The sequence below is a fragment of the Hesperophylax consimilis genome, chromosome 3 (genome assembly GCF_061612785.1).
Source record: "Hesperophylax consimilis isolate HC1 chromosome 3, BYU_Hcon_1.0, whole genome shotgun sequence".
Classification (NCBI taxonomy): Eukaryota; Metazoa; Arthropoda; class Insecta; order Trichoptera; family Limnephilidae; genus Hesperophylax; species Hesperophylax consimilis.
The window spans coordinates 639,527-661,795 of record NC_142838.1 but is presented as its reverse complement, the minus strand read 5'-3'; the positions used below and the strand labels follow the sequence as shown (position 1 = coordinate 661,795).

The window sequence follows — 22,269 nt, the reverse complement described above, 5'->3', positions numbered from 1 at the left end:
GCTTTTTTATTGACTTTTGTTGAAGTCGTTTGATAAATCTAAAACCGAAACAAAAAAGGTGTTTTAATTATTGCAGTTTGTTGATGAGTATTTTCTTTATTCGATTGAAATAATGATTTACGATGTAGGTAGTGTAGGTACTAACTAATGTTACTGTAGTTTGGTTTTCCCGCTAGCGATGAGTGACACCTGGCGGGCAAACGCGCAATTAAAGTGCCCGCGCAAACTCTGCTCAGCTGTCCCGTGCTAGGTGTACGTAGTAGGTTAAGTGAATATTGTGAATTTGTATTGCGCCGAAAGCCGAGTACGTCAAGTGCATCGGTCGAAAATGCATCGGGCGGGATTATTCGGTTTAAATCTACTGGAGTCCGCAGCTCCACTAGTCAAATTCTTCCCGAAAAAGAATGAAGCCATTCGCATCCCGAATCGACTGTGCTCAACGAAAGATATTTTAAACGAAGCTTACAAGAGAACTAAAGTGAAATGCAGATGTAAGAGTCTATTTTTGAATGTAACATTCTTATTTGTCAACTTACATAAGGACAAAATAATAAATATTGCATCGTGACTTGACTGAGATCTGTTGTTTGCGTATTTTCAGCGAAAAAGCTGCCGCAAGATGTCAACCACCAGGGAGTATTTGCGTGCAATGAACTGGATTTGGAGGAAGTGCAAGTTTACGGCTTTGATTATGACTACACGCTGGCCCATTACAAGGAATCTCTCGACTATTTGCTGTACAATCTCGGCAGAGATACCCTCGTTCAGAAATACAAGGTATTGGCACAATATAACCTATAATGAAATGATTTTATTTTAATGTACAATATTAACACGTTTATTTGATTACAGTATCCACCCGACATACTCAAGTTAGAATATACGCCGGGTTTTGCAGTTCGTGGACTTCATTATGATATAGAGAAAGGGGTCCTATTGAAGTTGGATTCCTTCTTGCAAATTCAGTTTGGTTCAGTTTACAGAGGCCTGACACCTCTCTCTACTGATGAGGTGCTGGGTCTCTACAAGAACAGGATTATCCCCATTGCGTACGTCGAAGGCCACTCCAAGAATGAAAAGGTAATTTAAAGTTGTTGACCTTTATATTTGCATGCTTTAACTTTCATACTTCTTGGGTAAATATTTATGTAGTTTGATGTTGAATATGAATTGAGGGTCTACTTAATAAAATGGAGAAATAGAAATAGAACAAGTACAATGTAATCCCTGTAATTAGTAAACAGAGATTTGTATGTGATAGTATTCATGAACTTATAATAGTATATTGTAATCTTTGTGGAGTGACTGTAGAAATGCGTCACTGACCGTAGATAATATTTGTACAGTAAATTAATTAAAACAGCACAAATAGATGTTTTACATTATTTCACGTAATGTGTCTAATATAGTATTGAACATATTATTGTACATGTAGAATACGTAGAGCAAAGTAGATAATAATTATATTAGTTTATGTTATCAAACATACTAATTTCAGTTGTCTGTGCTGTGCGTTAGTTCTGTCTGAAATCTGGTTCAATTAACTTTAATTTGCTTTCAATGTATCATTTTCAAAATTGGAACTGATTAGTTAAGAATTCAGACAAACGATAAAGTACCAACCTATAAAATAATATTTTTAACGGAATATTATTTTGTTTGTCATTTTCAAAATTGGAGTTGATTTGTCGATTCAGATTTTGATTTTTCACGGTTCGGTGCTAGAAATTAATATTTATTATTATTTGTAATTCCAGTAATTATTATGCTAGTGGTTGAGTTTGCGTTTATATGTTAAAAATTAAGTAGATGTTCCCTTTCTGTCTAGAATCTGCTTAGAAGTAATGAATCTTGTTTTTATAAATTTCCCAGAATTTCATTAATATTGAATTAATTGTTTTTTTTTTTTTAAATATACATAGGTAGGTCTACCCAGTCTATAATGTCTATTCTGAAAAGGATAACTGCAGTCTTTAAAATATTACATACTAAATTCAGAACAAGTAATAGACAATTTAAGGGGTTTTCGAGATGGGAATTCATATTTAAAGCTGAACTATAAGTGTAGTTGCGCTTGTCTGCGTGGCAATGCGCCTGCTATTGTGAATATTGATTGTGATGAGTTGTAGGACACACACTCAAAGATGATACACCTGGCCGACCTGTTCTCCGTGCCCGAGGTCAGTCTGCTGTGCAACGTGGCTGAACTCTTCATCCGCAACCACATTGACTACCATCCTGAGATCCTGTTCAGAGACGTCAAGGTGACCACTTTATTACTTTACCAACTATCCATAAATAGATTACTCAACAGGGATGGCCAACAACAACTGGTCACATTTTCCAGGTCTTCTATTTTATTTTGAAAACTACTTCTCTTAATGCTTTTTTCATAAAATTATGTCTTTATTTATTATCTGTGATTAGTTTCACAAGCATTTTTTTATGTGAAACTGCACACTTCCCGACTACTCCTAACTGTCTGGAGCCAGTGAGACTATAGCTTCCCCAATCGGGTTATGTTGTGAGGCTGAATGTAATAAGGAGGGGAATCAGATGGGGAAGAGGAAGGTGAAGAAGTACCCGGCTATTCAGATCTGGTCACCAAACACGGCCTAAGCCATTTCAAGCAACCTTTCAATTTAAATTAAGTGTTGAACATAAACATGTTGTCTTATAGATAATACCTAAGTTATATAAACTTGCACACAAACAATTATATGCATTAAACAATCTACATTAATTATGTTTAAATTTTAATCTTAATGTTTGATATTTTTAATTTTTATTTGTATCTTTTTAATATACATATACTTTTTCTTTATTTTTCAGTTTACTATTAATTTTAATATACTTGTTTTTAGTTTTATTTATCATCAAATTTGTTTTTCTTTTTTTTCTTCTCTAATTCTTTCTTATGTTTCAATAAAATAGTATTTTTTAGTTCTTCTAAGTTATTTTTATTATTATTACTTCATTATGATTTATACTTACATACTTATGTTACTATAAGTATTTTTTAGTTCTTTTATGTCATTGTTATTATTATTTCATGTATAACTACCACAACACGGGCATTAGCCTAGTATGGTAGTTAAAAAAAAATGTCTAAACATGTAACTTGTAAACATTTATTAAATAATAAAAAAAAAAAAAATAAAAAAAAAAAAAAAAAAAAAAAAAAATTCTGAATGGTAATATTACACCAGGGCGATACTGAGAGTATCTTCCACTCTGGAATGTGCTGCAAATATACTATTATTTTAAATGAGTAAATTGTGAAATAACACAAATTAATCAAATAAAATTTACTTGCGCACGCCGTGACTCGAACCCGTGACCTCTGGCATGCTAGTCAAGACGTCGAGGGGTAAGGTTTGTTTTTTCTGAGATAATATAAGTAACTAATTAACCTTCATGCTGCTCGCTGCAGGGGTAAGCAGAGAGGATAGACTGCCAATCTACCAAACTCTGTCTCAACAAACACTCCTTGCTTGCCTTGATAGTCAGGCATGCTCGACTTCTTCCACAATTAATATTCCTTTTTTGTATAATATTCTTTTGAGACAAAAGAACATTCCAAATGCAATTATTTGCAGTCATTTCAAACAATCATTTGAACAATCCATCTTTTATCTGTAGGTCTCTTATATTTTCTGTCATCTTGCACGTCTGGCGAGTTTTGCATATACGGGACTCGCAAAACGTGTGAGACGTGCAATACTTGAGAACAAATACTACATACGAAAGAATCTTTGAGATATCCATTCCATCTGTTCTAGTATATATGCTTCACCTCTAACGATCACGTCATCTTCAGATTTGTAAACTAGTTAACTATCCCGCAGCTAAGTGGGGGAGTAGGTAGTACCCAAAATTACTATCCTCCTTATATTAGCTTAAATACTTATAAATACATAAGTTACCATTAATAATTCACTGAATAATTGGGATTTCTATAGTTTAGAAGCCCATAGGACAGAAAAATGCATGGGGTCATCGGAAGACCCACTTGGTTACAGACGTTTTGTTTGGCATCTTGGCCTGTCGAGAGTTAAAATAATGTACCAGTCTGAAGATGAACATAACAGGTTGAAACACGGTTGGGTGTACCAATAAACAGTGGAACAAATAATTTAGATTTTTTTATTAAATCATTGCAGTTAATGTTGATTGTTACTTTATCTTTACTGTCTTGCGTCATCGAGTAACCCATTCGTCATCGAGTAACCTATTCGGAATATTCTTTTAATGTAAAATGTCTATCCCAACAAGTTAAGCACCCCTGCTATAGGAGATAACTGGCGGATCAGTTGCTGGACAATATTATGTCAGATTGGCTCTTCAGAACCAAAGTGATCCATATTGAATGGTGGTGCGCTAAAGGGCTTTAATCAATTTAGTTCTGTTTCTCAATTGACCAAAATAAGGCTTATTACTAATATTAACAAAGAAAAGAGGAGCTGTGTCATATCTTTGACCTGATATTTCTAAAATCTTTAAAAGTCAACAAGATCAGGTATCGCATTAAAATTGATTTTAAGTGATAGTAATTTTAGTCAGCGCAGATGACCTGATTCTGGCTAGTAGCTTTTTACATGTGCAAGGTGCTTTGGTCGCCAACTGCACAATTGTAATGTCAAACAGCTGTATGTGCATTTCATTGATGTCATCATTTGACGAGAAATAAATCTCCGAGACCGTTTTATTATTTAAAGTATAAAAATAGTTTAAACAGTTGCATCGCTCAGTTTCCCTTTATTGCTTCTGGTAGCGGTGTTTCTAGTTGTGTCTAAATCATGTATGCCTTTATGGCTATTATTGTGTTAGGCCGTTCTCTGGGTCCGTATGGGGGACACGAATGTGGCAATCATTATTAGCCAACCTTTACAGTCGTCTCATCGTAAACGTTTTATTGTATTTAATTGAACATAATTTATGGCTGGCAATCGAGTGAGTTCTCCTTGTGCACCGTTTTAGCTCCCTATCAATTCTTATTTGTTGCTCAGTTAAACAGCAGTATGGTACACTTACTGGAAAAAACAAAAAATTTTCTTTTTTATTCACTTTATTTGGTCCAACAATTTTCTTTAAAAAACATGGTTTATTTACATTTTTTTTTTTTTTTTTTTTTAATTTTTATTGATAAATATAAACAAGGTTACAATTTTATAACAATATAAACACCCATATTTCAATCACTCTCCTAATAAAGCAACCGCTTGTGTTTAGGAGAGGACAACAAAATATTTTTACATTTGTTTAAATTAAACAAAAAATATTAGTAATTTAACAAAAAAATAACAATAAAAGAATAAAAATATAGGTTAATTAATAAATGATTCACAGAATTGAAAAGGCCAAAACATATTTCTAAACAATAAGTAAAGTTATGAGGTGGTACAAGAGTATTTTAATTTAATTTTTTTTAAATATTTTTCGTAGTTTTCTTCCGATCGTATATCAAGGGGTAATTGTTCATTACATTTTTCCCATTGTGACGTGATATTTATAATTTTAATGACAGGAAGAAATCACACGGGTGTCCAGGGACTGGAGAATGGTAGATGTCCAGATCCCATTTTTGGGATTCAATTGGCTGTTGGTCTTTTTCCTGAATTACCCCGCATATGAATGACACTTTTCTGCAGGGATGTCACTTTATGAGCTGTGGCACTATCTCTTTGAATTATTACTATTTAATGAGCAGGCAGCATTCCGTTGATGTGCTCCTAATTAATTTCACAATAAGTTCTAAAATAATTGAGTTCATTAAAATTTAAATATAGTTGAATTCTTTCTTCTCTCCAAAATTTGAATCTAATATTGTATCAAAACTAGCAAAAAATGTATCTTTTAAATGATTAGTTTTAGTTTCCTTGTGTCTTTAGCGTTTTCTGAATTGCACATATTTACACTTACACTAACTAGGTGACTGACAATTAGAAATGAATTAACTTACTACTAATGTACCACTAATTAATGTATTTGCTTTGTAGAACTCGGTTAAAAGTTGTCACCCCGTGATGCACAGTATAGTCTCAGAGAATGTCCGGGAGTACATTTACGAGAACCCGGATATCAGGAAATACTTCCACAAGCTCGTCAGCGGGGATAAGAAGCTGTTCCTTGTCACCAACAGTCCTTATCACTTTGTGTGAGTTCATTTATCCATCTTACTACTGCTGTAAAGTGACTTACACAGCTTCACATCGCCTGTCTAACTGCCTGCCCTCTGAAGAAAATACAAGTATTTCACTATGTCTAACCAAATTCATGGAGCCATTTAAAATATTTTGTTTTACTGGACTGTACAGTACCAGTTTAATATAAAATTTTTACATATTCCTCATTGTAATATTTTTCAGAGGTTATTCTCTTAAATTAGGCGTGGGCTAGTGGCTGGCCTATAGATATTAATTTGTGTAAGGTTTTGTATGTTGAAATCTTGCATCAGCAGTTGCAATTTTATATACCTTCTCGTATTTTCATGGTGCATCCCACCAATTATTAATAATGACTACCATGTCGTCGCCCTTCAGGCAAAAGCCACCAAAGTTCTACCTGTATAATAATAGAAAGCAGTTAAAAGCACTCAAATAAGATTATTCCTCTAACATTTATATTTAGATAACTCAAAACTTGTGCATGTGAATTGGTGACTTTTACCTGAGCGGTGACCACATGTTCTCTGCACTTTCTAGTTTACAAATCTGTGCTGTTATTGTTATCTGCATTGGTTTTATGAAAATAAATCAACTTCTTTATGCAAACTGTACTGCACATGTGTAAGTGTAGTGCTTAATTTATATCAACGCCTGAACATAATAAATAAACTTCATCTAAAGAAAGTAGTAAAAAATAAAAGAAAGTATCATGAAAGTAATATTCTGTTTGGTAAATAACAGCAACGCAGGCATGGGCCTCATCGTGGGCCCCGACTGGCGCGACTTCTTCGATGTGGTCATCGTGTCGGCCCGCAAACCTCGCTTCTTCACTGAGACCTCCCGGCCCATCCGCGTTTTCGACCAAACCTCGGGCACACACGTATGGGATAAGGTGTCCAAGCTGGAGAAGGGAGTTATCTATTACGAGGGCACGGTGCGGCAGCTGCAGGACCTGACGGGATGGAGCGGGGAGCACGTGCTATACTTCGGGGACCACCCTTACAGCGACCTGGCCGATGTCACTCTGCAGCACGGCTGGAGGACTGGAGCTATCATTAACGAGCTGGGGGTAGGTTCCATCCAACCAACCATTCCTTCAACTCTAATCCGGTTTTAACTTGACCGTTTAGCATTTCGTCTGTCTGTAAATTGGTTTGTTTCCATTTCGAGATTGTGGCCATTTTAATGGTTCTGCAAAGACACTTTTTTCAAATGTAAAATCGTCATGTTTATTTGAATTTTCTTATTTGGATTTTTTTTGAAATATTATGTGGTACCTATATATCTGAAGAATGTTTTAAAAAAGAATTGTCATTTAAATAGGAACCTGTTAGGCCGTCCGCAGTTGTGAGACTTTAGTTTTGGCGACATATGGGAACTTTTCCAAAATTCATACACATTCAAAACAAGTCTTCCTAAACTGTTGCAAAGCAACTGCCACCGCAACTAAAGTCTCTTGTCTGCGGGCTTCCTTACAAAGTTTATTTGGACAAAATGGATAATTCCTTTTATGAAATAATTTTTTTAAATGTAAATTGTATGCTTTATCATTAAGTAGTTAGGTATTTAAGTACCTATTTATAAATCTTACGATTTCAGAGGAAATTTTGGTTTTGATTTATACAGGGTGTCCGGAAACTCGTAGTACAAGCGGGAAACTGGTGAATCTACATCACATTTGGAGTCGATTTTGTAGTATATTTTTTTTTTATTTGAGCTTTCGTTATCGAGTAAATCGAGTTTGAAGTTGATTTTTTTTTTTTAATCAAATTCTTATAAATTATTACTGAAGATCAAAGTACCCAACTAATTAAAACTATTTGAAAGTAAAACAAATGAAGAAACTCGGATTTGAAGCATTATTTTGAAATCACCCTTCATTTAACCCGGTGTAATCATAAAATATTTCTGCTCTGCAGGGTTAAAACATCTGTTATTCAACCCTAAACACCAGAAAAAACTTTAACCCTAAAATAGCCGAAAAATATTTTTTTTTGGTTTTTTTTTTTTTTTTTTTGAAAATGCTCAAATCAAAAAACTTTATGTTTTTTTGGGTTCCCCATGTGGTGTAGATTCTCCAGTTTCCCGCTTGTACTACGAGTTTCCGGACATCGTGTATAACAGAAAATTAGAAACAAATTTTTTTTGGACCCGAGGTCTACTGTTCGTAGAACTACTAGTATAGCTGTCCTTACCTAAACATTCTTCTGTTTTGTTGATAATATTCAGCATGAGATCAAGACGTTGAACAACACAGAGTTTAAGGAGAACGCCAACTGGCTGCAGATGCTAACGCAGCTGATTGAGGACCATCAGGACTTTGGGGGTGACGAGGCCAAGATGATGCTGCAGAAGTGGATGAACGAGAGGGATGTCTTGAGGTATGTGGACAGGTTTTATGAATAGTGCGACTAACCTATCTGATGTACAGTTCTCTCTCACTAATCCGCCACCCTGAAAAGCGAGCGTCCAAATATTGAAAAGGGCTGATTATTGTGCATACATTCAAAATATGCTTAAAATAGGTATTTCTTAAAAACAAACAGCTTCATAGAGGACAGGGCACTGAGAGAAAAGCCCCTGCACGAGTTAAAATTTTCCTACCAACCAGGTAAGTCGGTCGACGCGGCACTGCTCAGGACCGGGGAACTTATGGTAGGACTCTTCCTGGATACAGAGGGAGCATTCAACTGCACCAGCATTCAAATCCATCAATGAAGCGGCAGAAAGACATGACTCAACAAAACCACCAGAAGGTGGCTGATAAACATGCTCTCAGGCCGGATATATGGTGACAAGGGGCAAGGTGAACATCGGAGTATTAGTGAAACGAGGCTGTTCAAAGGGACGGGTTTTGTCACTCTTGCTGTGGAGCCGAGTGGTGGACAACCTAATCTTGAAGCTCAACAACACGAGGCTATATGCACAAGGGTATGCGGATGATATTGCAACCATAATAAGGTGTTAGGATGCAGACATCACCAGAGGCCTTATACAGTCAACACTGGCAACAGTGTAATAATGGAGTGAAGAAACAGGGCTATCACTGGTGAGGAATGCAGGATTATTCTTGAAGAACTTGATACAAAGGAATTGAGGGCAACAAGGGGCTGAGGGACTAGCAAGGAAAGAGGCGAAAGCACCACTTGCGGGATAAGCTGCCGGAAGCTACGAACTGCCGGCCTCTGTGTTTCCTCCCTCCTACAACATGGGACTCTTCAAGACCCATGTTCACTCCTTCCTCTCCACAAAAAGACCCTCCACACAGCATCCCAAAAGATGACATAGGCCCTGAGGGAAATTATTTTCTTCAGGGCCTCCTGTGTGGAGTTAATATAAGATGACAGCTTCCCACTCAAAAATACATATTGAAAGGTAGATCAAATCCCAGCAATGGAAGGAATGGCAGAAGGCACCCGGAATGAGGCAACCCAAAGTACTTATAAACGGACCAGACCCTAGACGAACCTGGCAACTACTCAATAAATGGACAGAAAATCACTGAGGGAACTGGTAGGACTACTAACTGGTAAGATACTGCCATCTCAGGAAACACATGCAGTTGTTGGGAATAAAAAACACTAATAGATGCAGGAATTGTGAAGAGGATGAAGAGACTCAAATTCACCTATGCTCAAATACCTTGGAAGACACATTGAACCAGAAGACTTATCAGCCACATATCCAATGATAACCCTTGTGAACTATATCACAGGGACCAGGTTACTGTTAAAAGGAATGACCTAAAATGGGAGATAGCACAATGCGTCTATGGCCTCATTATATAAGTGCTCATTATAGGTAAACCATCCCCTCTATAAAACAATATTAAAAACAAACACCGCTATCATTCTTTCATGAAATTTCCATTTTTTGGTTTGAAGTTAAGGTGTCATGGTTAGCTTGCAAGAAGACTCCACTTTTGTAAAATTATTCAAACAAGGATCATGGAAGAACAAAATAAACAGAAGTACATGTGACAGTTGCTAGAATATACAGAGGACTAATCGAAGTGTCCTAAAACAACAATAATTAATGTGTGGCTAATTAAATGGTCAGCTACAGCAAGCTAGACGGCGTTAAGTATAGTATAGGTGTTCAAACCTTGGCTTGTATTATAAATGCTCGTTACCTTAAATAAATTACATTATTCTTTGAAGATGGACTTATGGTTATGACTTCACCAAGTTATCATTCAGATTCTTTTTGGTTTCAGAGGATAGTTATATTAGTCAATTACTAACATTGTCTCCATATATGATTTGGAAATATTATAAAGGAAATATTTTCAGGAACGAGATAAAGTCGGTGTTCAACCCGCAGTTTGGCAGCGTGTTCCGTACGTACCACAACCCCACATACTTCTCGCGCCGCCTGTTCAGGTTTGCTGACATTTACACGTCGCGCATCACCAACCTCAACAAGTACTCACTCACGCACACCTTCTACCCGCGGCGTGGCGTCATGCCCCACGAGTACTGCTCCTACTTCATGTGAATACTCCAACCAACAGTATACTACGTCCAACCACTAGTCTCAACGTGATAACTTCAAATTGCCGTGTGCAGATTAAGGAAATTCATTGGTATATTTATCATGCGTTAAATCACTTCCACCTATTATTTATATTTCTAATTTGTCTTTAGTGCATTACCATGTACATGTGCCGATACCGTGCCAGAATGCACTTGTTTATTTCAGTGTTATATGTAATGTAATGCATGACCGTGTTAACTGCTAACCTAACAGTGATATTTATTGATATCTAAGTATGGAGCAAATTTGCATTTTACATGGATTTTTAATTTTTTAAACATATTGTTACTTTTTATTGAAGCGTTAATTGTTTAAACCAGCTCAGTTATTCATATGCATGTTGATCTCTAGAGACTGGATTCAAAATCAGTAGCTTTTAGAATGATAGTAGATAATAATGAAGGTATTTTGTGAAAATTTAATTTGGTTGATGAGATTTAAGAAGCAGTCAAAGTTGACTACATAATATTATAATAATTATTGAAGGTTATTTACTCGCGTTTCCCCTATCGGGGAGGTTTAGTTTTGGGATGGATTTTTATGGAGGTCCTTATTGTGCTATCAGATCATGTTGCCTTAAGGATGTGATAGTTGTGCAATCATTTAAGACAATATCCCTTGAAAGTATTTTCATATGTTGTATTATTGTAAGTAATTAAAATATTATGTTATACTTGAAAACAAATGTTTTTAAAAGGTTTGTAATATGAAGTCATAGAGTAAGGAATAAGACAAGAAGTGCCTTTTGTAGGCGTGTTTCGTGACCCAAATATAAACCCAATATGGGCCTATATTTCCATACACAACTGTGTTTCACTGTCGTTACGAAATTCAAATGGGAGTGAAGACTGCATGTCAAATTGTCTAGAACCAAAATGTACAAAGTCAGTGACACATTAGTTTATATTCAAATTTGTATGGAAGGCGCTTCTAGTTTTCTTCTTTATTCTATGTATGAAGCCATGTTCAGTAGTTATAAGAAATTCTGAATTAATTACCTAATGTAAAATGAATGTTGCTTGCCATTATTGCCCCTTTATTTAATACTGGATGTTACATAGACATTATCCTAGTTAATGTTATATTACACTCTCCTAGAGACTAAATTAAGACAGATTCTTTTAATGACGGTTATTGCAATGTTTTTGAAACCTTTACTCGAGTTATTTTATTGAATGTGGAAAAAGAATGCTGAAGTCCTCCGTCAACCTTGTTTGAATGTCCATTAGTTTAATAATGACATTTTAAATTTGGAAGTTAATAATTAATACTCAAATATTTTGTAAAAGACATATTGTATTACTTTTATACTTCATTTTTATATTATACTTCATTACAATGCAGTTTTGGTGTGAGTTTAGATGACATGTGAGCTAAGTAATTTATAAAGGTTCTCCAAATATCGTCAGTGTTTTACAGAAATCATTAATTAATAATTTTAGAGAAGCCCTTTTTAACATTTTCTCATTATTTTTTCATAAAATATGTACATTTTCACGGATGAGTCTTAGCTTGTCACTTACACATGAACAAATGTAGGTAGGTATGTTGCGTCATCTGTGCAGGTTAATGTTTTCACAAATAATGCATTTTGTAAAATTGGCTTATTTGATCTTTTACAAAACACCGACGATATGTACCTGAATCTGTCACTTTCACTAATTATTTTTAAACTTTATTAATTTAAAATCTCATATGACTGATACCAAAGTTAGTGTAAGAAAATTAGTTTAGATCTTAAATATTGTTTAAGTTAAAGGTAGAAGATCAGTATTTTCTCTGGTAGATTTGTTGTACCCTGTTATGTGAACATCGCCTACAATGATATGTACTGAGAATGATCTCTTTAGAAAAATAAAATACGTAGTTTAATTATATGCAACAAAGACATTATTTCATTCCTACTCCACACTCCGATTATAAAAATCCAAATAAAACTTTGGACTGAAGGCGTAAATCTACTTCAGTCCCAACACTCTTGAAGAATCACGATTAACTCACTAGCACACGTCTGACTTGAAAAACAAGCGCCTTGTTGTGGAGCCAACTATTGAAATGCGGCCTTAAGGATTCTGAATTGTGTAAATGAGGACTCGTACAATCTACAGAATATATTGTAGATGGATGTCCACTCCACCAGTTTTGCAAGCTGCACGTTTATGCTGAATCAAGTGACTTCCGATGCCGTCAACTGACGGAATTACCTCAGCATCTCACCAAGACCTCAGCTCTCCACCATATGGATAAGAAGTTAAAATAAAACACTTATTAATTGTCTTGCGGAGAATTGAATCCATGGCAAGATGCTTGTGGAGTCACGTGATGTGTACACGCTTTGGTATTTTGTTTTTATATTACAGTGCCTTTTTTAATAGTAAGAATTTTGGGCAAGCATTTGTGTTGGATTTAGTATTACTAAGAATTAGTGCAGACTCGTGGAAAATTACGGGATAGTGTGAACGAGTTTCCTAATATTTTATTTATTCTGATAAAAATATGTTATATTCAAAGAATTAATAACGGCAATCAAATTAGTTTTTTGATATCTGAAAAAAATAACATTAAGAGCTTTCATAGTGAATGTGGATAAAATTAATGCAAATGGTGTCTCGTAATGTCGCACAATACACCATTCAGTACAATTCATAATTGGAATGGCAGTGTTGCAGCTGCAGTACCGCAGCGTAAGTACTGTGATGTCACAAACTTTTCAGCCTGCCGCAAATATTAACATTTTGACGGCTCATGTCTTTCAAAAATTAATATGATACATTTGTATAAAAATAGGTTTAGGCGCGTTACGCAAATATATGTACTATCCATTCCTGCATCCATCCTTGTTCTTAATAGGAATGCTTGATGTCAACACCTTAGATCCCTGCCGAAAAACATTTTTTTAAGTTAGCTCTGCAACTGTACTTAATCCAACTATATTGGGAGACACTACTTTTAATCCAACTACATTGGAAAAGGAACTTTACTTAATCCAACTATATTGGAAGAGGAACTTTACTTAATCCTACTATATTGGAAGAGGAACTTTACTTAATCCTACTATATTGGAAGAGGAACTTTACTTAATCTGACTATTTTGGAAGAGGAACTTTACTTAATCTGACTATTTTGGAAGAGGAACTTTACTTAGTCCAACTACATTGGAAAAAGAACTTTACTTAATCCAACTATATTGGAAGAGAAACTTTACTTAATCCAACTATATTGGAAGAGTAACTTTATTTAATCCAACTATTTTGGAAGAGGAACTTTACTTAGTCCAACTATATTGGAAAAGGAACTTTACTTAATCCAACTACATTGGAAAAGGAACTTTACTTAATCCAACTACATTGGAAGAGGAACTTAAATGTGCCTAACAAGTATACTCGTGGGTGGGAGATCCAATGCATTTTTTAATGCTCCGAGAGCGAGGACTTCTGCCCATCAGAACGCGCCAATCAACAGAGACTAAACTGCTCAAATGTTCTTTTGACGCGTGTCACAAAATAGTAAAACTGCCCCCATGCATTGAGGTATATAGAGAGTCCATATTCCTTGCAAAATCAGTGAAAAGTATAACAACGTGTACCTGGGTCATTCCGCCGTTGCGTTCAAATTTGCGTGTTATGGTGGATTTTTATTTTTTTTGTTTTTGTACGATATATTTTTATAGAAATGTGTACCCGTATCTATCAGCTATAGTAACATGAAAAGGGCACCTTCGTACAACCTTCAGATATGAAGAAAATTGATGGAAGGTAACGAATGTGTCGATGGTAATGAAAAAACTGCTGGATGATAATTTGTACATTTGGATGGCAATGAAGATTGCCAGTATGGTTATGAAATAATCATGGATGCTAGTGAGAATGTTCAAGATTCTTAAAAAATTGAAGACTAATTAAATATAAAACAGAATTGAAATCGTAGCCGCAAAGTATTGTTTGACATGACGTGGTGAGCAGGTTATCAAGGAAAAAGGAAGGAAATAATTGAAGGAAAACCTATTGCAGTGAAAAATTAATTGCTTTATTGAGATGTTAATGGTCGAGATGAGATATACATGTAATCAGTTCTGTTGATTGATGTTTTTGTAAAATTTGTATGAAATGTTTAAAAAAGAATTGACAAAATATAAAAGTAAGAAAATGCAGCTGAAACAACACAATACAACTAAATCTATCCCCAATTAGGAGAAATTGTTTGGATGAGCTAAATGCTTTATTTAGATTTTTAAGTAATGTACGCAAGAAAAACAACTTTTCAAATATAGTTTTGCAATGAAGAAAAGATCAGAACTCAATTAGAATGTAGACAACATCAGGGGTACTCGACAAACACAACAGAACTAATAGGTACTACATACATATTCTTATACCAAAATAGGAATATGTGTAAGGAACTTTAATGAGATCACTAGTTGCCATTCCAATGAGCGTCGTCACTCAAAAACTATTTAAAAATAAAGTTAGGCAAATTTATGAAAGTTAATTGTCCTCTTCTAATCTCGTCTGGATCTTGCAAGCGCTGAACAATTTGTGATTCCAGACTAAAATCTTCGTAGCTAATATTTTATTTATTTACCTTAGCTTTTTTCTAAAAAAAAACTTTGTACTTGTGTTTTCCGATGATTTTGTTAATAATTTTGTATTGAACCACTATCCAGTCATCTATGTCCAATTTCAAGGCGCCTCCTTATTCTCTTTGTTAGTTTGTTTGTGCGGGAATTAGGCAGACTGCAGTTTTGGTTCAGTGGAATCAGGAACATCCATTTTTGGGGATCGCATGGAATTCTCGAAAACAATCCAGTGAGATCTATATTTACATAAAAGTCAAGTAGCTGGTGTTTTCTGTTCTTTATAGAACTTGTCGTGGAGGTTTTTGAAGTTATCTGTAAAACATATTTTTTAACCAAAAATCTAGGCTTTTCTTTTATTTTGTTTTTCTTGTTTCCTGCTATTTTCTTTCTAAAATTAAAAAGAACTTTGGTGAGGACTTTTTATTTCTTTAGCTTGTTTATTGTCTTTCAGTATTTCAATCTTAAACTGTCTTTTCTCTGTTTTTTCAAAGCCTTATATTATACATTTAATTGTCGAGACAGTGATTCACTGAACAACATATATTATTAACATCTTTGACTTTATTCGTTGGTATGTCTCTAACTATGTCGTTTACTTGCCGTTTTGTCCTGTTTTCGACTGGTTATGGTCAGGGGAGCATTTTGCACATTATTGGGTTCTAGCTGACTACCCGGCGTTGCTTGGGGACTTATAAATAGTTTGGGATGGTGAGATGTTTTGAGGTGGTGAGGCTTTTTTAAGATATACAATTCCGTAGTACATTATTATGATGTATCTCATAAGGTTAAGCCAGCGTGTTAGCAATGTAAGGGCCCGAAAGTAATTTTTTTACGACTTAATTAGAAAACGCGATTACGAAATGCGATTTAAACGAAACAACGGAATGGCCCACCTTCAGTAGAGTATTGTCAATGTGATAACAGGATACGGCGAGCAATAAAACACGGCAAGGATTACGCGTGGGTTAGCCTTTACGCAAGTGAAAGTGCTCATTGCTCAGCGCGAGTTGGGTTGGTGTTAGTTATCGAATGGGGAAAAACAGTTGTTGCGCTATCGTTAGTGCGTTTCTGCCGCGTGTCGGCTGTTGGCGTCATATCCGTGATTGCGGCGCAGTTACTGTGACACTATTAACCCCTTTCTAGGCCCTGCTGTTACTCCTAACCATCTCTGATTTACATGGCGATATTACAAAAAATAGTCTAGTATGGCGGGTTTTTTATTTTTTTTTCGTCAGGATTTCTAATAAAAAACTTGATCAACTGTTAAAAGAAGTTCACACTTGTCAATATGCTTTCAAGTGTCGAGTTGATCAAATAATATTGAAACGTCTGAACCTGTTAGTATGGAGGTTCCGGCGGACCTACACTATTGGATGGATTTGAATTAAAATTGCTAACACATGTCAGTTGCACGAGTTTATTTTAAACTGTAGGTAGGTATCATAATAAAGGATAATGCCAGGGGCGTATAACTCCCGCATGACCTTGTAACCCTGATGGGAGGAGTTATTCAATACCCAAATTCTTATAGACAAAGCTGTTGTGGCTGAAAGCTCAGATCTCATTGGCTTAGAGCAAAAATTGTAGTTTGATCTCTCGCTCTCTACCATAGCGACTTGTGTAACAGAAAGAGAAGCTAAGCATGCTTTATGCTCCGATAAAAATTAACGGTAATTTCCAAGACGCCATTTCGTAAGTTGAAAAGTCAGTTGATGTTTTTACGTAAATATTTTGAATTTTCTTTCACCCATCTAAAAATAATGTTACGTGCTAGAATTCTTCAAGGTGATAAATTAATGCCGTGTTGTGTTAAAGTGTGTTATCCGGTCTATCTCCACCAATTGAAAGAAGGACCCGAACGCGTTGTAAAATGCAGGTACTAACCTCTCGTTCTTTGATACAATGTTCCTGATTTCTGAATGTACTTCATTGGCTAATAATTTAATTAATTTTCCTTTTCAGACCTATCCGTATTCCGACGCGATACAATACCACGTATTAGGATGCTAAAACTGCTAAAAAAAGCCACGATTACATCATACAAGGTCATTTAAACCTTTCCAGAATTGCATCATGTAAGTATTCAGATTTAACCAGCATTTTCCATGATGTTTGCTGACGACAGAGCTGTGGAAATTATATGAAACCCTTGCAGGAGAATTTGAATAACTTCTAGTGCTGTGGCAATAATAATGAACACTTAAATTTGTTGAATATGTATTTTGTGTATATATTCTTGTATTTTTGTGCAAGGTCAAATTAAATCCTATTAAGTTGTTGCAGTAAGACTGGGTTCGATTCCTAGTTGAGACCGTTACTTTTTATTTTTCTGTGTCTTGTTCTGTTTCATGTTTTGTTTAGATATATTAGTTTTATCTTCTACTTCAATGATAAATCAATGCTCAATACATCGGTTGTACTGACCATGTTTTGTATTACTGTCCATTGTCTTTTTGAAAATAAAAAGTATTTTTATGTGTGCATAGCTGTGGGTTTTTTTTTATTTTCCTTTTCCTGCATTCCAATATTTTTATTTTTAAAATATAATTTTTGTGGGCTATTGAATGAACGATGTTCTCTGGGTGTAGTTATATTGTTTATGGTTACACTTTTTTAAATGGCCTTGAGATTTATTTATGGTCCACGATATATTTACCTGTCTGGACCAAACGACCGTTTTATCTGTGGTTAAGGGGGTGACAAAATGGCGCCATACAAAAAGCCCGAAGATATCGATCTAGAGAGTGGTTTATTTATGGATAATGCTCTTGAAGCCGAAACAACAGGGACACACCTCTGAGCGCGATATCTGAAGGGCAACAAAATCCCCCGCCGCGCCGTAGAACGAAAATAGCGAAGCAGTAATAATAGTGAAGCAGCCGTGCACCAAAATATGCGATGTGCGGCCTTGGTGTATTGGACAGACCTGCGGTGGAATTTGCCCTATCAAATCTCTAAAATAATATGGGCAATTGACGACAAGTGACGAGGTCGTGTAAAATATAAATAACTTACATCCGTAGAAACATTTGAGATTTTAGTAATACGTGAGCGTCGAGTAAACTCTCGTTATTAATGTTATTTCGCCTTACGATATCGTCCCCTTGCAAGCAAGTATTCGCGCGTCACAGTTCACCAGTGTATTTTTATAAATTTTACAGTCGCCCATTTTTTAATAAGAGGTAAAATATGACCCCAAGCTTAAATATTCCCAAAGGCGTAAATATTATGTTAAACATGACACTATTTTGTGGGTGCGTGTCTTCAAATGGTGTACCAGAAGCCGCGGCTTTGCCTACTCGGTGTCTTCAAATGGTGTCCCAGAAGCCGCGGCTTTGCCTACTCGGTGTCTTCAAATGGTGTCCCAGAAGCCGCGGCTTTGCCTACTCGGTGTCTTCAAATGGTGTCCCAGAAGCTGCGGCTTTGCCTAATCGGTGTCTTCAAATGGTGTCCCAGAAGCCGCGGCTTTGCCTACTCGGTGTCTTCAAATGGTGTTCCAGAAGCCGCGGCTTTGCTTACTCTGTACTTCGGTAGCACCCACTAACTCATTACCTTACTCCAAGGGAAATCTCGATATGAAAAAATGAATTTTCCTATTTTATGACAAACGTGCATGAATATACCAACCTGCTTCATCTGCCTAGCTACAAGTGTAATACGTGAAGAATTAATTGTCCACCTACCGCGGAAGTACGAGTAATATTAAGTCGTACGTACTTACCTATGTGAGTTAATGTGGCTCAAACAAGTTGCGGCCATTGTTTTGTGTTAATTACTGCGTTTAATTTTGAATAAGCTGACATAAATAATATAAAATGAAAATACTACATAGCTTAGTGCCGGCACTTATCCAAAAAATGACGGCCCATTTAAACTAGGCTAAGCGCTACCACATCACTAAGACAGGTGAGAAAGTATTCGTTCGAATTGATCATCAAATAGTATAGATATATTATCTAATAATCAGCTAGATTATTTAGCCCTTTATAACATAAAAGTGAGAATCGCATTAAAGTCTTGCAATGGAAGAGAAGTGAAATTTGACGACATTCGAAAGTCTGTGAATAAAGCTAAATGAATAACAAATAAAGTATGAAGATTTATAAATTAGGCTATACAATAAGGCGTGATCGCAACCACCAACACCTACTATAACTAGTGCAACTATAAACAAAGAAGGTCTCGTGGGAACTGTCCCTCTTGCTTTTATTTGGACAATGGTAGAAATAAGGCTGTTGGAGAAAAAGTTATTCAATTGTCAGCCTATTAAGGTTAACACGGCGCAGATATAATGAATGGTAAACAAGGTAGATAAGAAATCTCGTGACTTATTATTCACTACTACCTCTCAGAAGCTAGGCGTACTGTACAGGGCCCGCAGATACTGCAGATAGTACACAACTGCTGACCCAACTGTCGAATTTGGCAGCCATCTCTGGTCCGGAGCCCCTAAATACCTGAAAAAAACCCTTGACTCTGTGCAAAAACGGGCGGTCCGTTTGATAGATTCCCCAATCTTAACAAACGGACTGCAATCTTTAGAGCACAGGCGTCAGGTAGGTATGCTGTCCTTGTTCTATCGGTTTTACAATGGAAGATGCTCTGAGGAACTAGCGTCATTGACCCCTTCGGCACCGATGCATAGTCGGGATACACGCCAAACGCGCGCCCAACATTTGTAGACGGTTGACATTTGTCACATGAGAACGGGTCGCTTCTACGATTCGTTCTTAAGTTCAACAGCTCGGCTGTGGAACGAACTGCCGGCCTCTGTGTTTCCTCCCTCCTACAACATGGGACTCTTCAAGACCCATGTTCACTCCTTCCTCTCCACAAAAAGACCCTCCACACAGCATCCCCAAAGATGACACAGGCCCTGAGGGAAATTATTTTCTTCAGGGCCTCCTGTGTGGAGTTAATATATAAAAAAAACTTGATTATCATATTGCGCACCGTCCCCTTGCTACCCATGAAAACAAACAGCATCCTTCTAGCTTTATTTGAAACTTTTTGGCTCATCGTTAAATCATATTGCCACAGATAAAATGTAAGTATGGATGAAGAGGACACTACCTAATCGTGGTAAGTACCTATCTATATTGGAAACCTCGTGTCTTTTCATTTAAGGTTGTCATATTGCCCCCTAGTGTCCCAACTTTGCTAGATATACGAGTAAGTATCATTCAAGTTCAATAATTTTCCGGATATTGAGAATGAAGATTTGTATTGTTTAAAGAATAGGTACCTAATCTCGACATTAGTCGAGGTCATGCAAAATTTTCACAAATCGATTTTTTTTAAATGTGTCATATTTGCGTTTGCCTTACTCCTGTTAATTTTCTTCTTCATGTCACTATGACAAACAATAAGAGATTTTTGACAAAGAAATAATTTCACCGGGAGAATTTAAATGCAAATTGTGTTGCACCCACGAACAGGGATCGTGAATAACCTCATGACGCCATTTGCTAATTTCTCTTTCCGATCCAATACAACTTATTACTCATAAGAGTAATAAGAGCTCACGTTGCGGAATATTAAATCTATTGTATACTCATGCAACCGGGTGGAGGGGAAGTGGATCGAAGAAGCGGGTGTCGTTATTGCACATAGTTTTTTTGAATTTATAATTTACGACAGAATTCTATTAGGTTAAAACGGTCATATTGTTATTAAACCCATAATACTCGTACATTGAAGTTTGTACTCGCTTTCTTTGACACATTTATTGGTAATATTCACACCTAAAAGACTGATTACTCTTCTAAATAGGTACCTACCTACTCAGCAAAAAAGTCGAAAATTACTGTCTTTTAATGTGTAATCTTAACTCGTACCTTCTCAAAAGTTTTATAAAAGAGTAACAAAAAACTTACCATGGTATCGTATGGGTACATTTGATTCTCTACTCACAAGAACATCCGTCTTACGTAGGCACTTTTTCAAATTCACCACTAATTGCAATGTATGAATGTTAAATACATAATAAAGATACCTATGTCCTTTACGCCATTAATACATTCTGGTACCGGGGCAGCCGTATCGGGGTAGCCGTATCGGGCGAGTGCAGTATTCCCATTGCTCATACGCTCTGAGCTCTCACAGCTCCCATTCAATTGAGCCAACTCTTTGAGCCGTACGGAACTATTGGGCTAGTCCCGTGGCTCCCGCTCTTAATAAAGGGAGTCTCAACCCATCACTACTAGGTAGGCGAACGCACTGTAATCGATAATATTCCGATGATTTGTATATTTGTGCAGCGCCGTTTTAATGAAAAATAATCTCAAGGGCGTTGTGTTAGGCGCCCGGAGCTGACTGCTCCAATTGCGCCCGCATAGGGCCGGCCCTGCGTATTTGTGAATTCATATACAGGATATATTTAATGAAAATAATGATGTATGTCCCTACATAATCCAGCATTAAAAACTCCAGCTATTTTGTGCGGTTTTATGCATTTATTTTATCCATTTTACGCCCGTAGGGCTTTTAAATAAGTGTACGTGGTATAATTTTGACACGATGAATAATTAAGAACATGAGAAAAAAATGATAATAATAAATTTACAATAAACACAGAATACATACATTAAATAATAAAAAAAGAAGAATTTAAAAAATAAAAACAAAATACACTGATTAGATTACAAAGAAGGTTTACAAAGAGACAACCAAAGGTTCAAGAAAAGGGTTGCAATGGGTTTTTAATATGATCCACAAATTCACCAAGTTAACATTAAACATATTGTATGAAACCGCTGTATCGGAGATAGTGGTTTAGTGGTGCTTTCGTAACGATATGACAAAAATTAACCAATTTCTTAGTACTTATATAAATCATGTACGACTACCATAAGACAGTGACAAGTGACCCCCTGAAGCTGAAAACAAAACAAACATTCGCTTCGGAGACAATTAGATTATCTCTTCACTTACTTTGGACGGTGCGGCCGGCATCTCAAAGTTCTGCGACTGCGATAACTACATTAACCG

General features: G+C 36.1%; 1 protein-coding gene across 2 annotated transcripts; it reads left to right on the top strand.

The window, feature by feature from the left end:
- Nucleotides 1-108: 108 nt before the first annotated feature.
- On the top strand, nt 109-12,577 carry Nt5c (5' nucleotidase C). Of its 2 annotated transcripts, none has more exons than XM_089647075.1 (8): nt 109-491; nt 602-777; nt 853-1,080; nt 2,145-2,264; nt 6,000-6,157; nt 6,909-7,236; nt 8,397-8,548; nt 10,460-12,577. In XM_089647075.1, exons 1-8 carry the CDS (start codon nt 329-331, stop codon nt 10,662-10,664), a joined length of 1,530 nt encoding a protein of 509 aa, XP_089503201.1. In that variant the 5' UTR covers nt 109-328; the 3' UTR covers nt 10,665-12,577. The 2 variants fall into 2 exon arrangements, with proteins under 2 accessions (XP_089503201.1, XP_089503192.1); XM_089647066.1 differs by having other exon boundaries at nt 2,130-2,264.
- Nucleotides 12,578-22,269: the final 9,692 nt, after the last annotated feature.

Bases quoted from the DNA above. Each gene is read 5' to 3' on its own strand.
- Nt5c (XM_089647066.1), top strand. From the start codon at position 329: ATGCATCGGGCGGGATTATTCGGTTTAAATCTACTGGAGTCCGCAGCT. The intron at 778-852 runs GTATTGGCACAA...ATTTGATTACAG, and splicing joins CCCTCGTTCAGAAATACAAG to TATCCACCCGACATACTCAA. The intron at 8,549-10,459 runs GTATGTGGACAG...AAATATTTTCAG, and splicing joins AACGAGAGGGATGTCTTGAG to GAACGAGATAAAGTCGGTGT.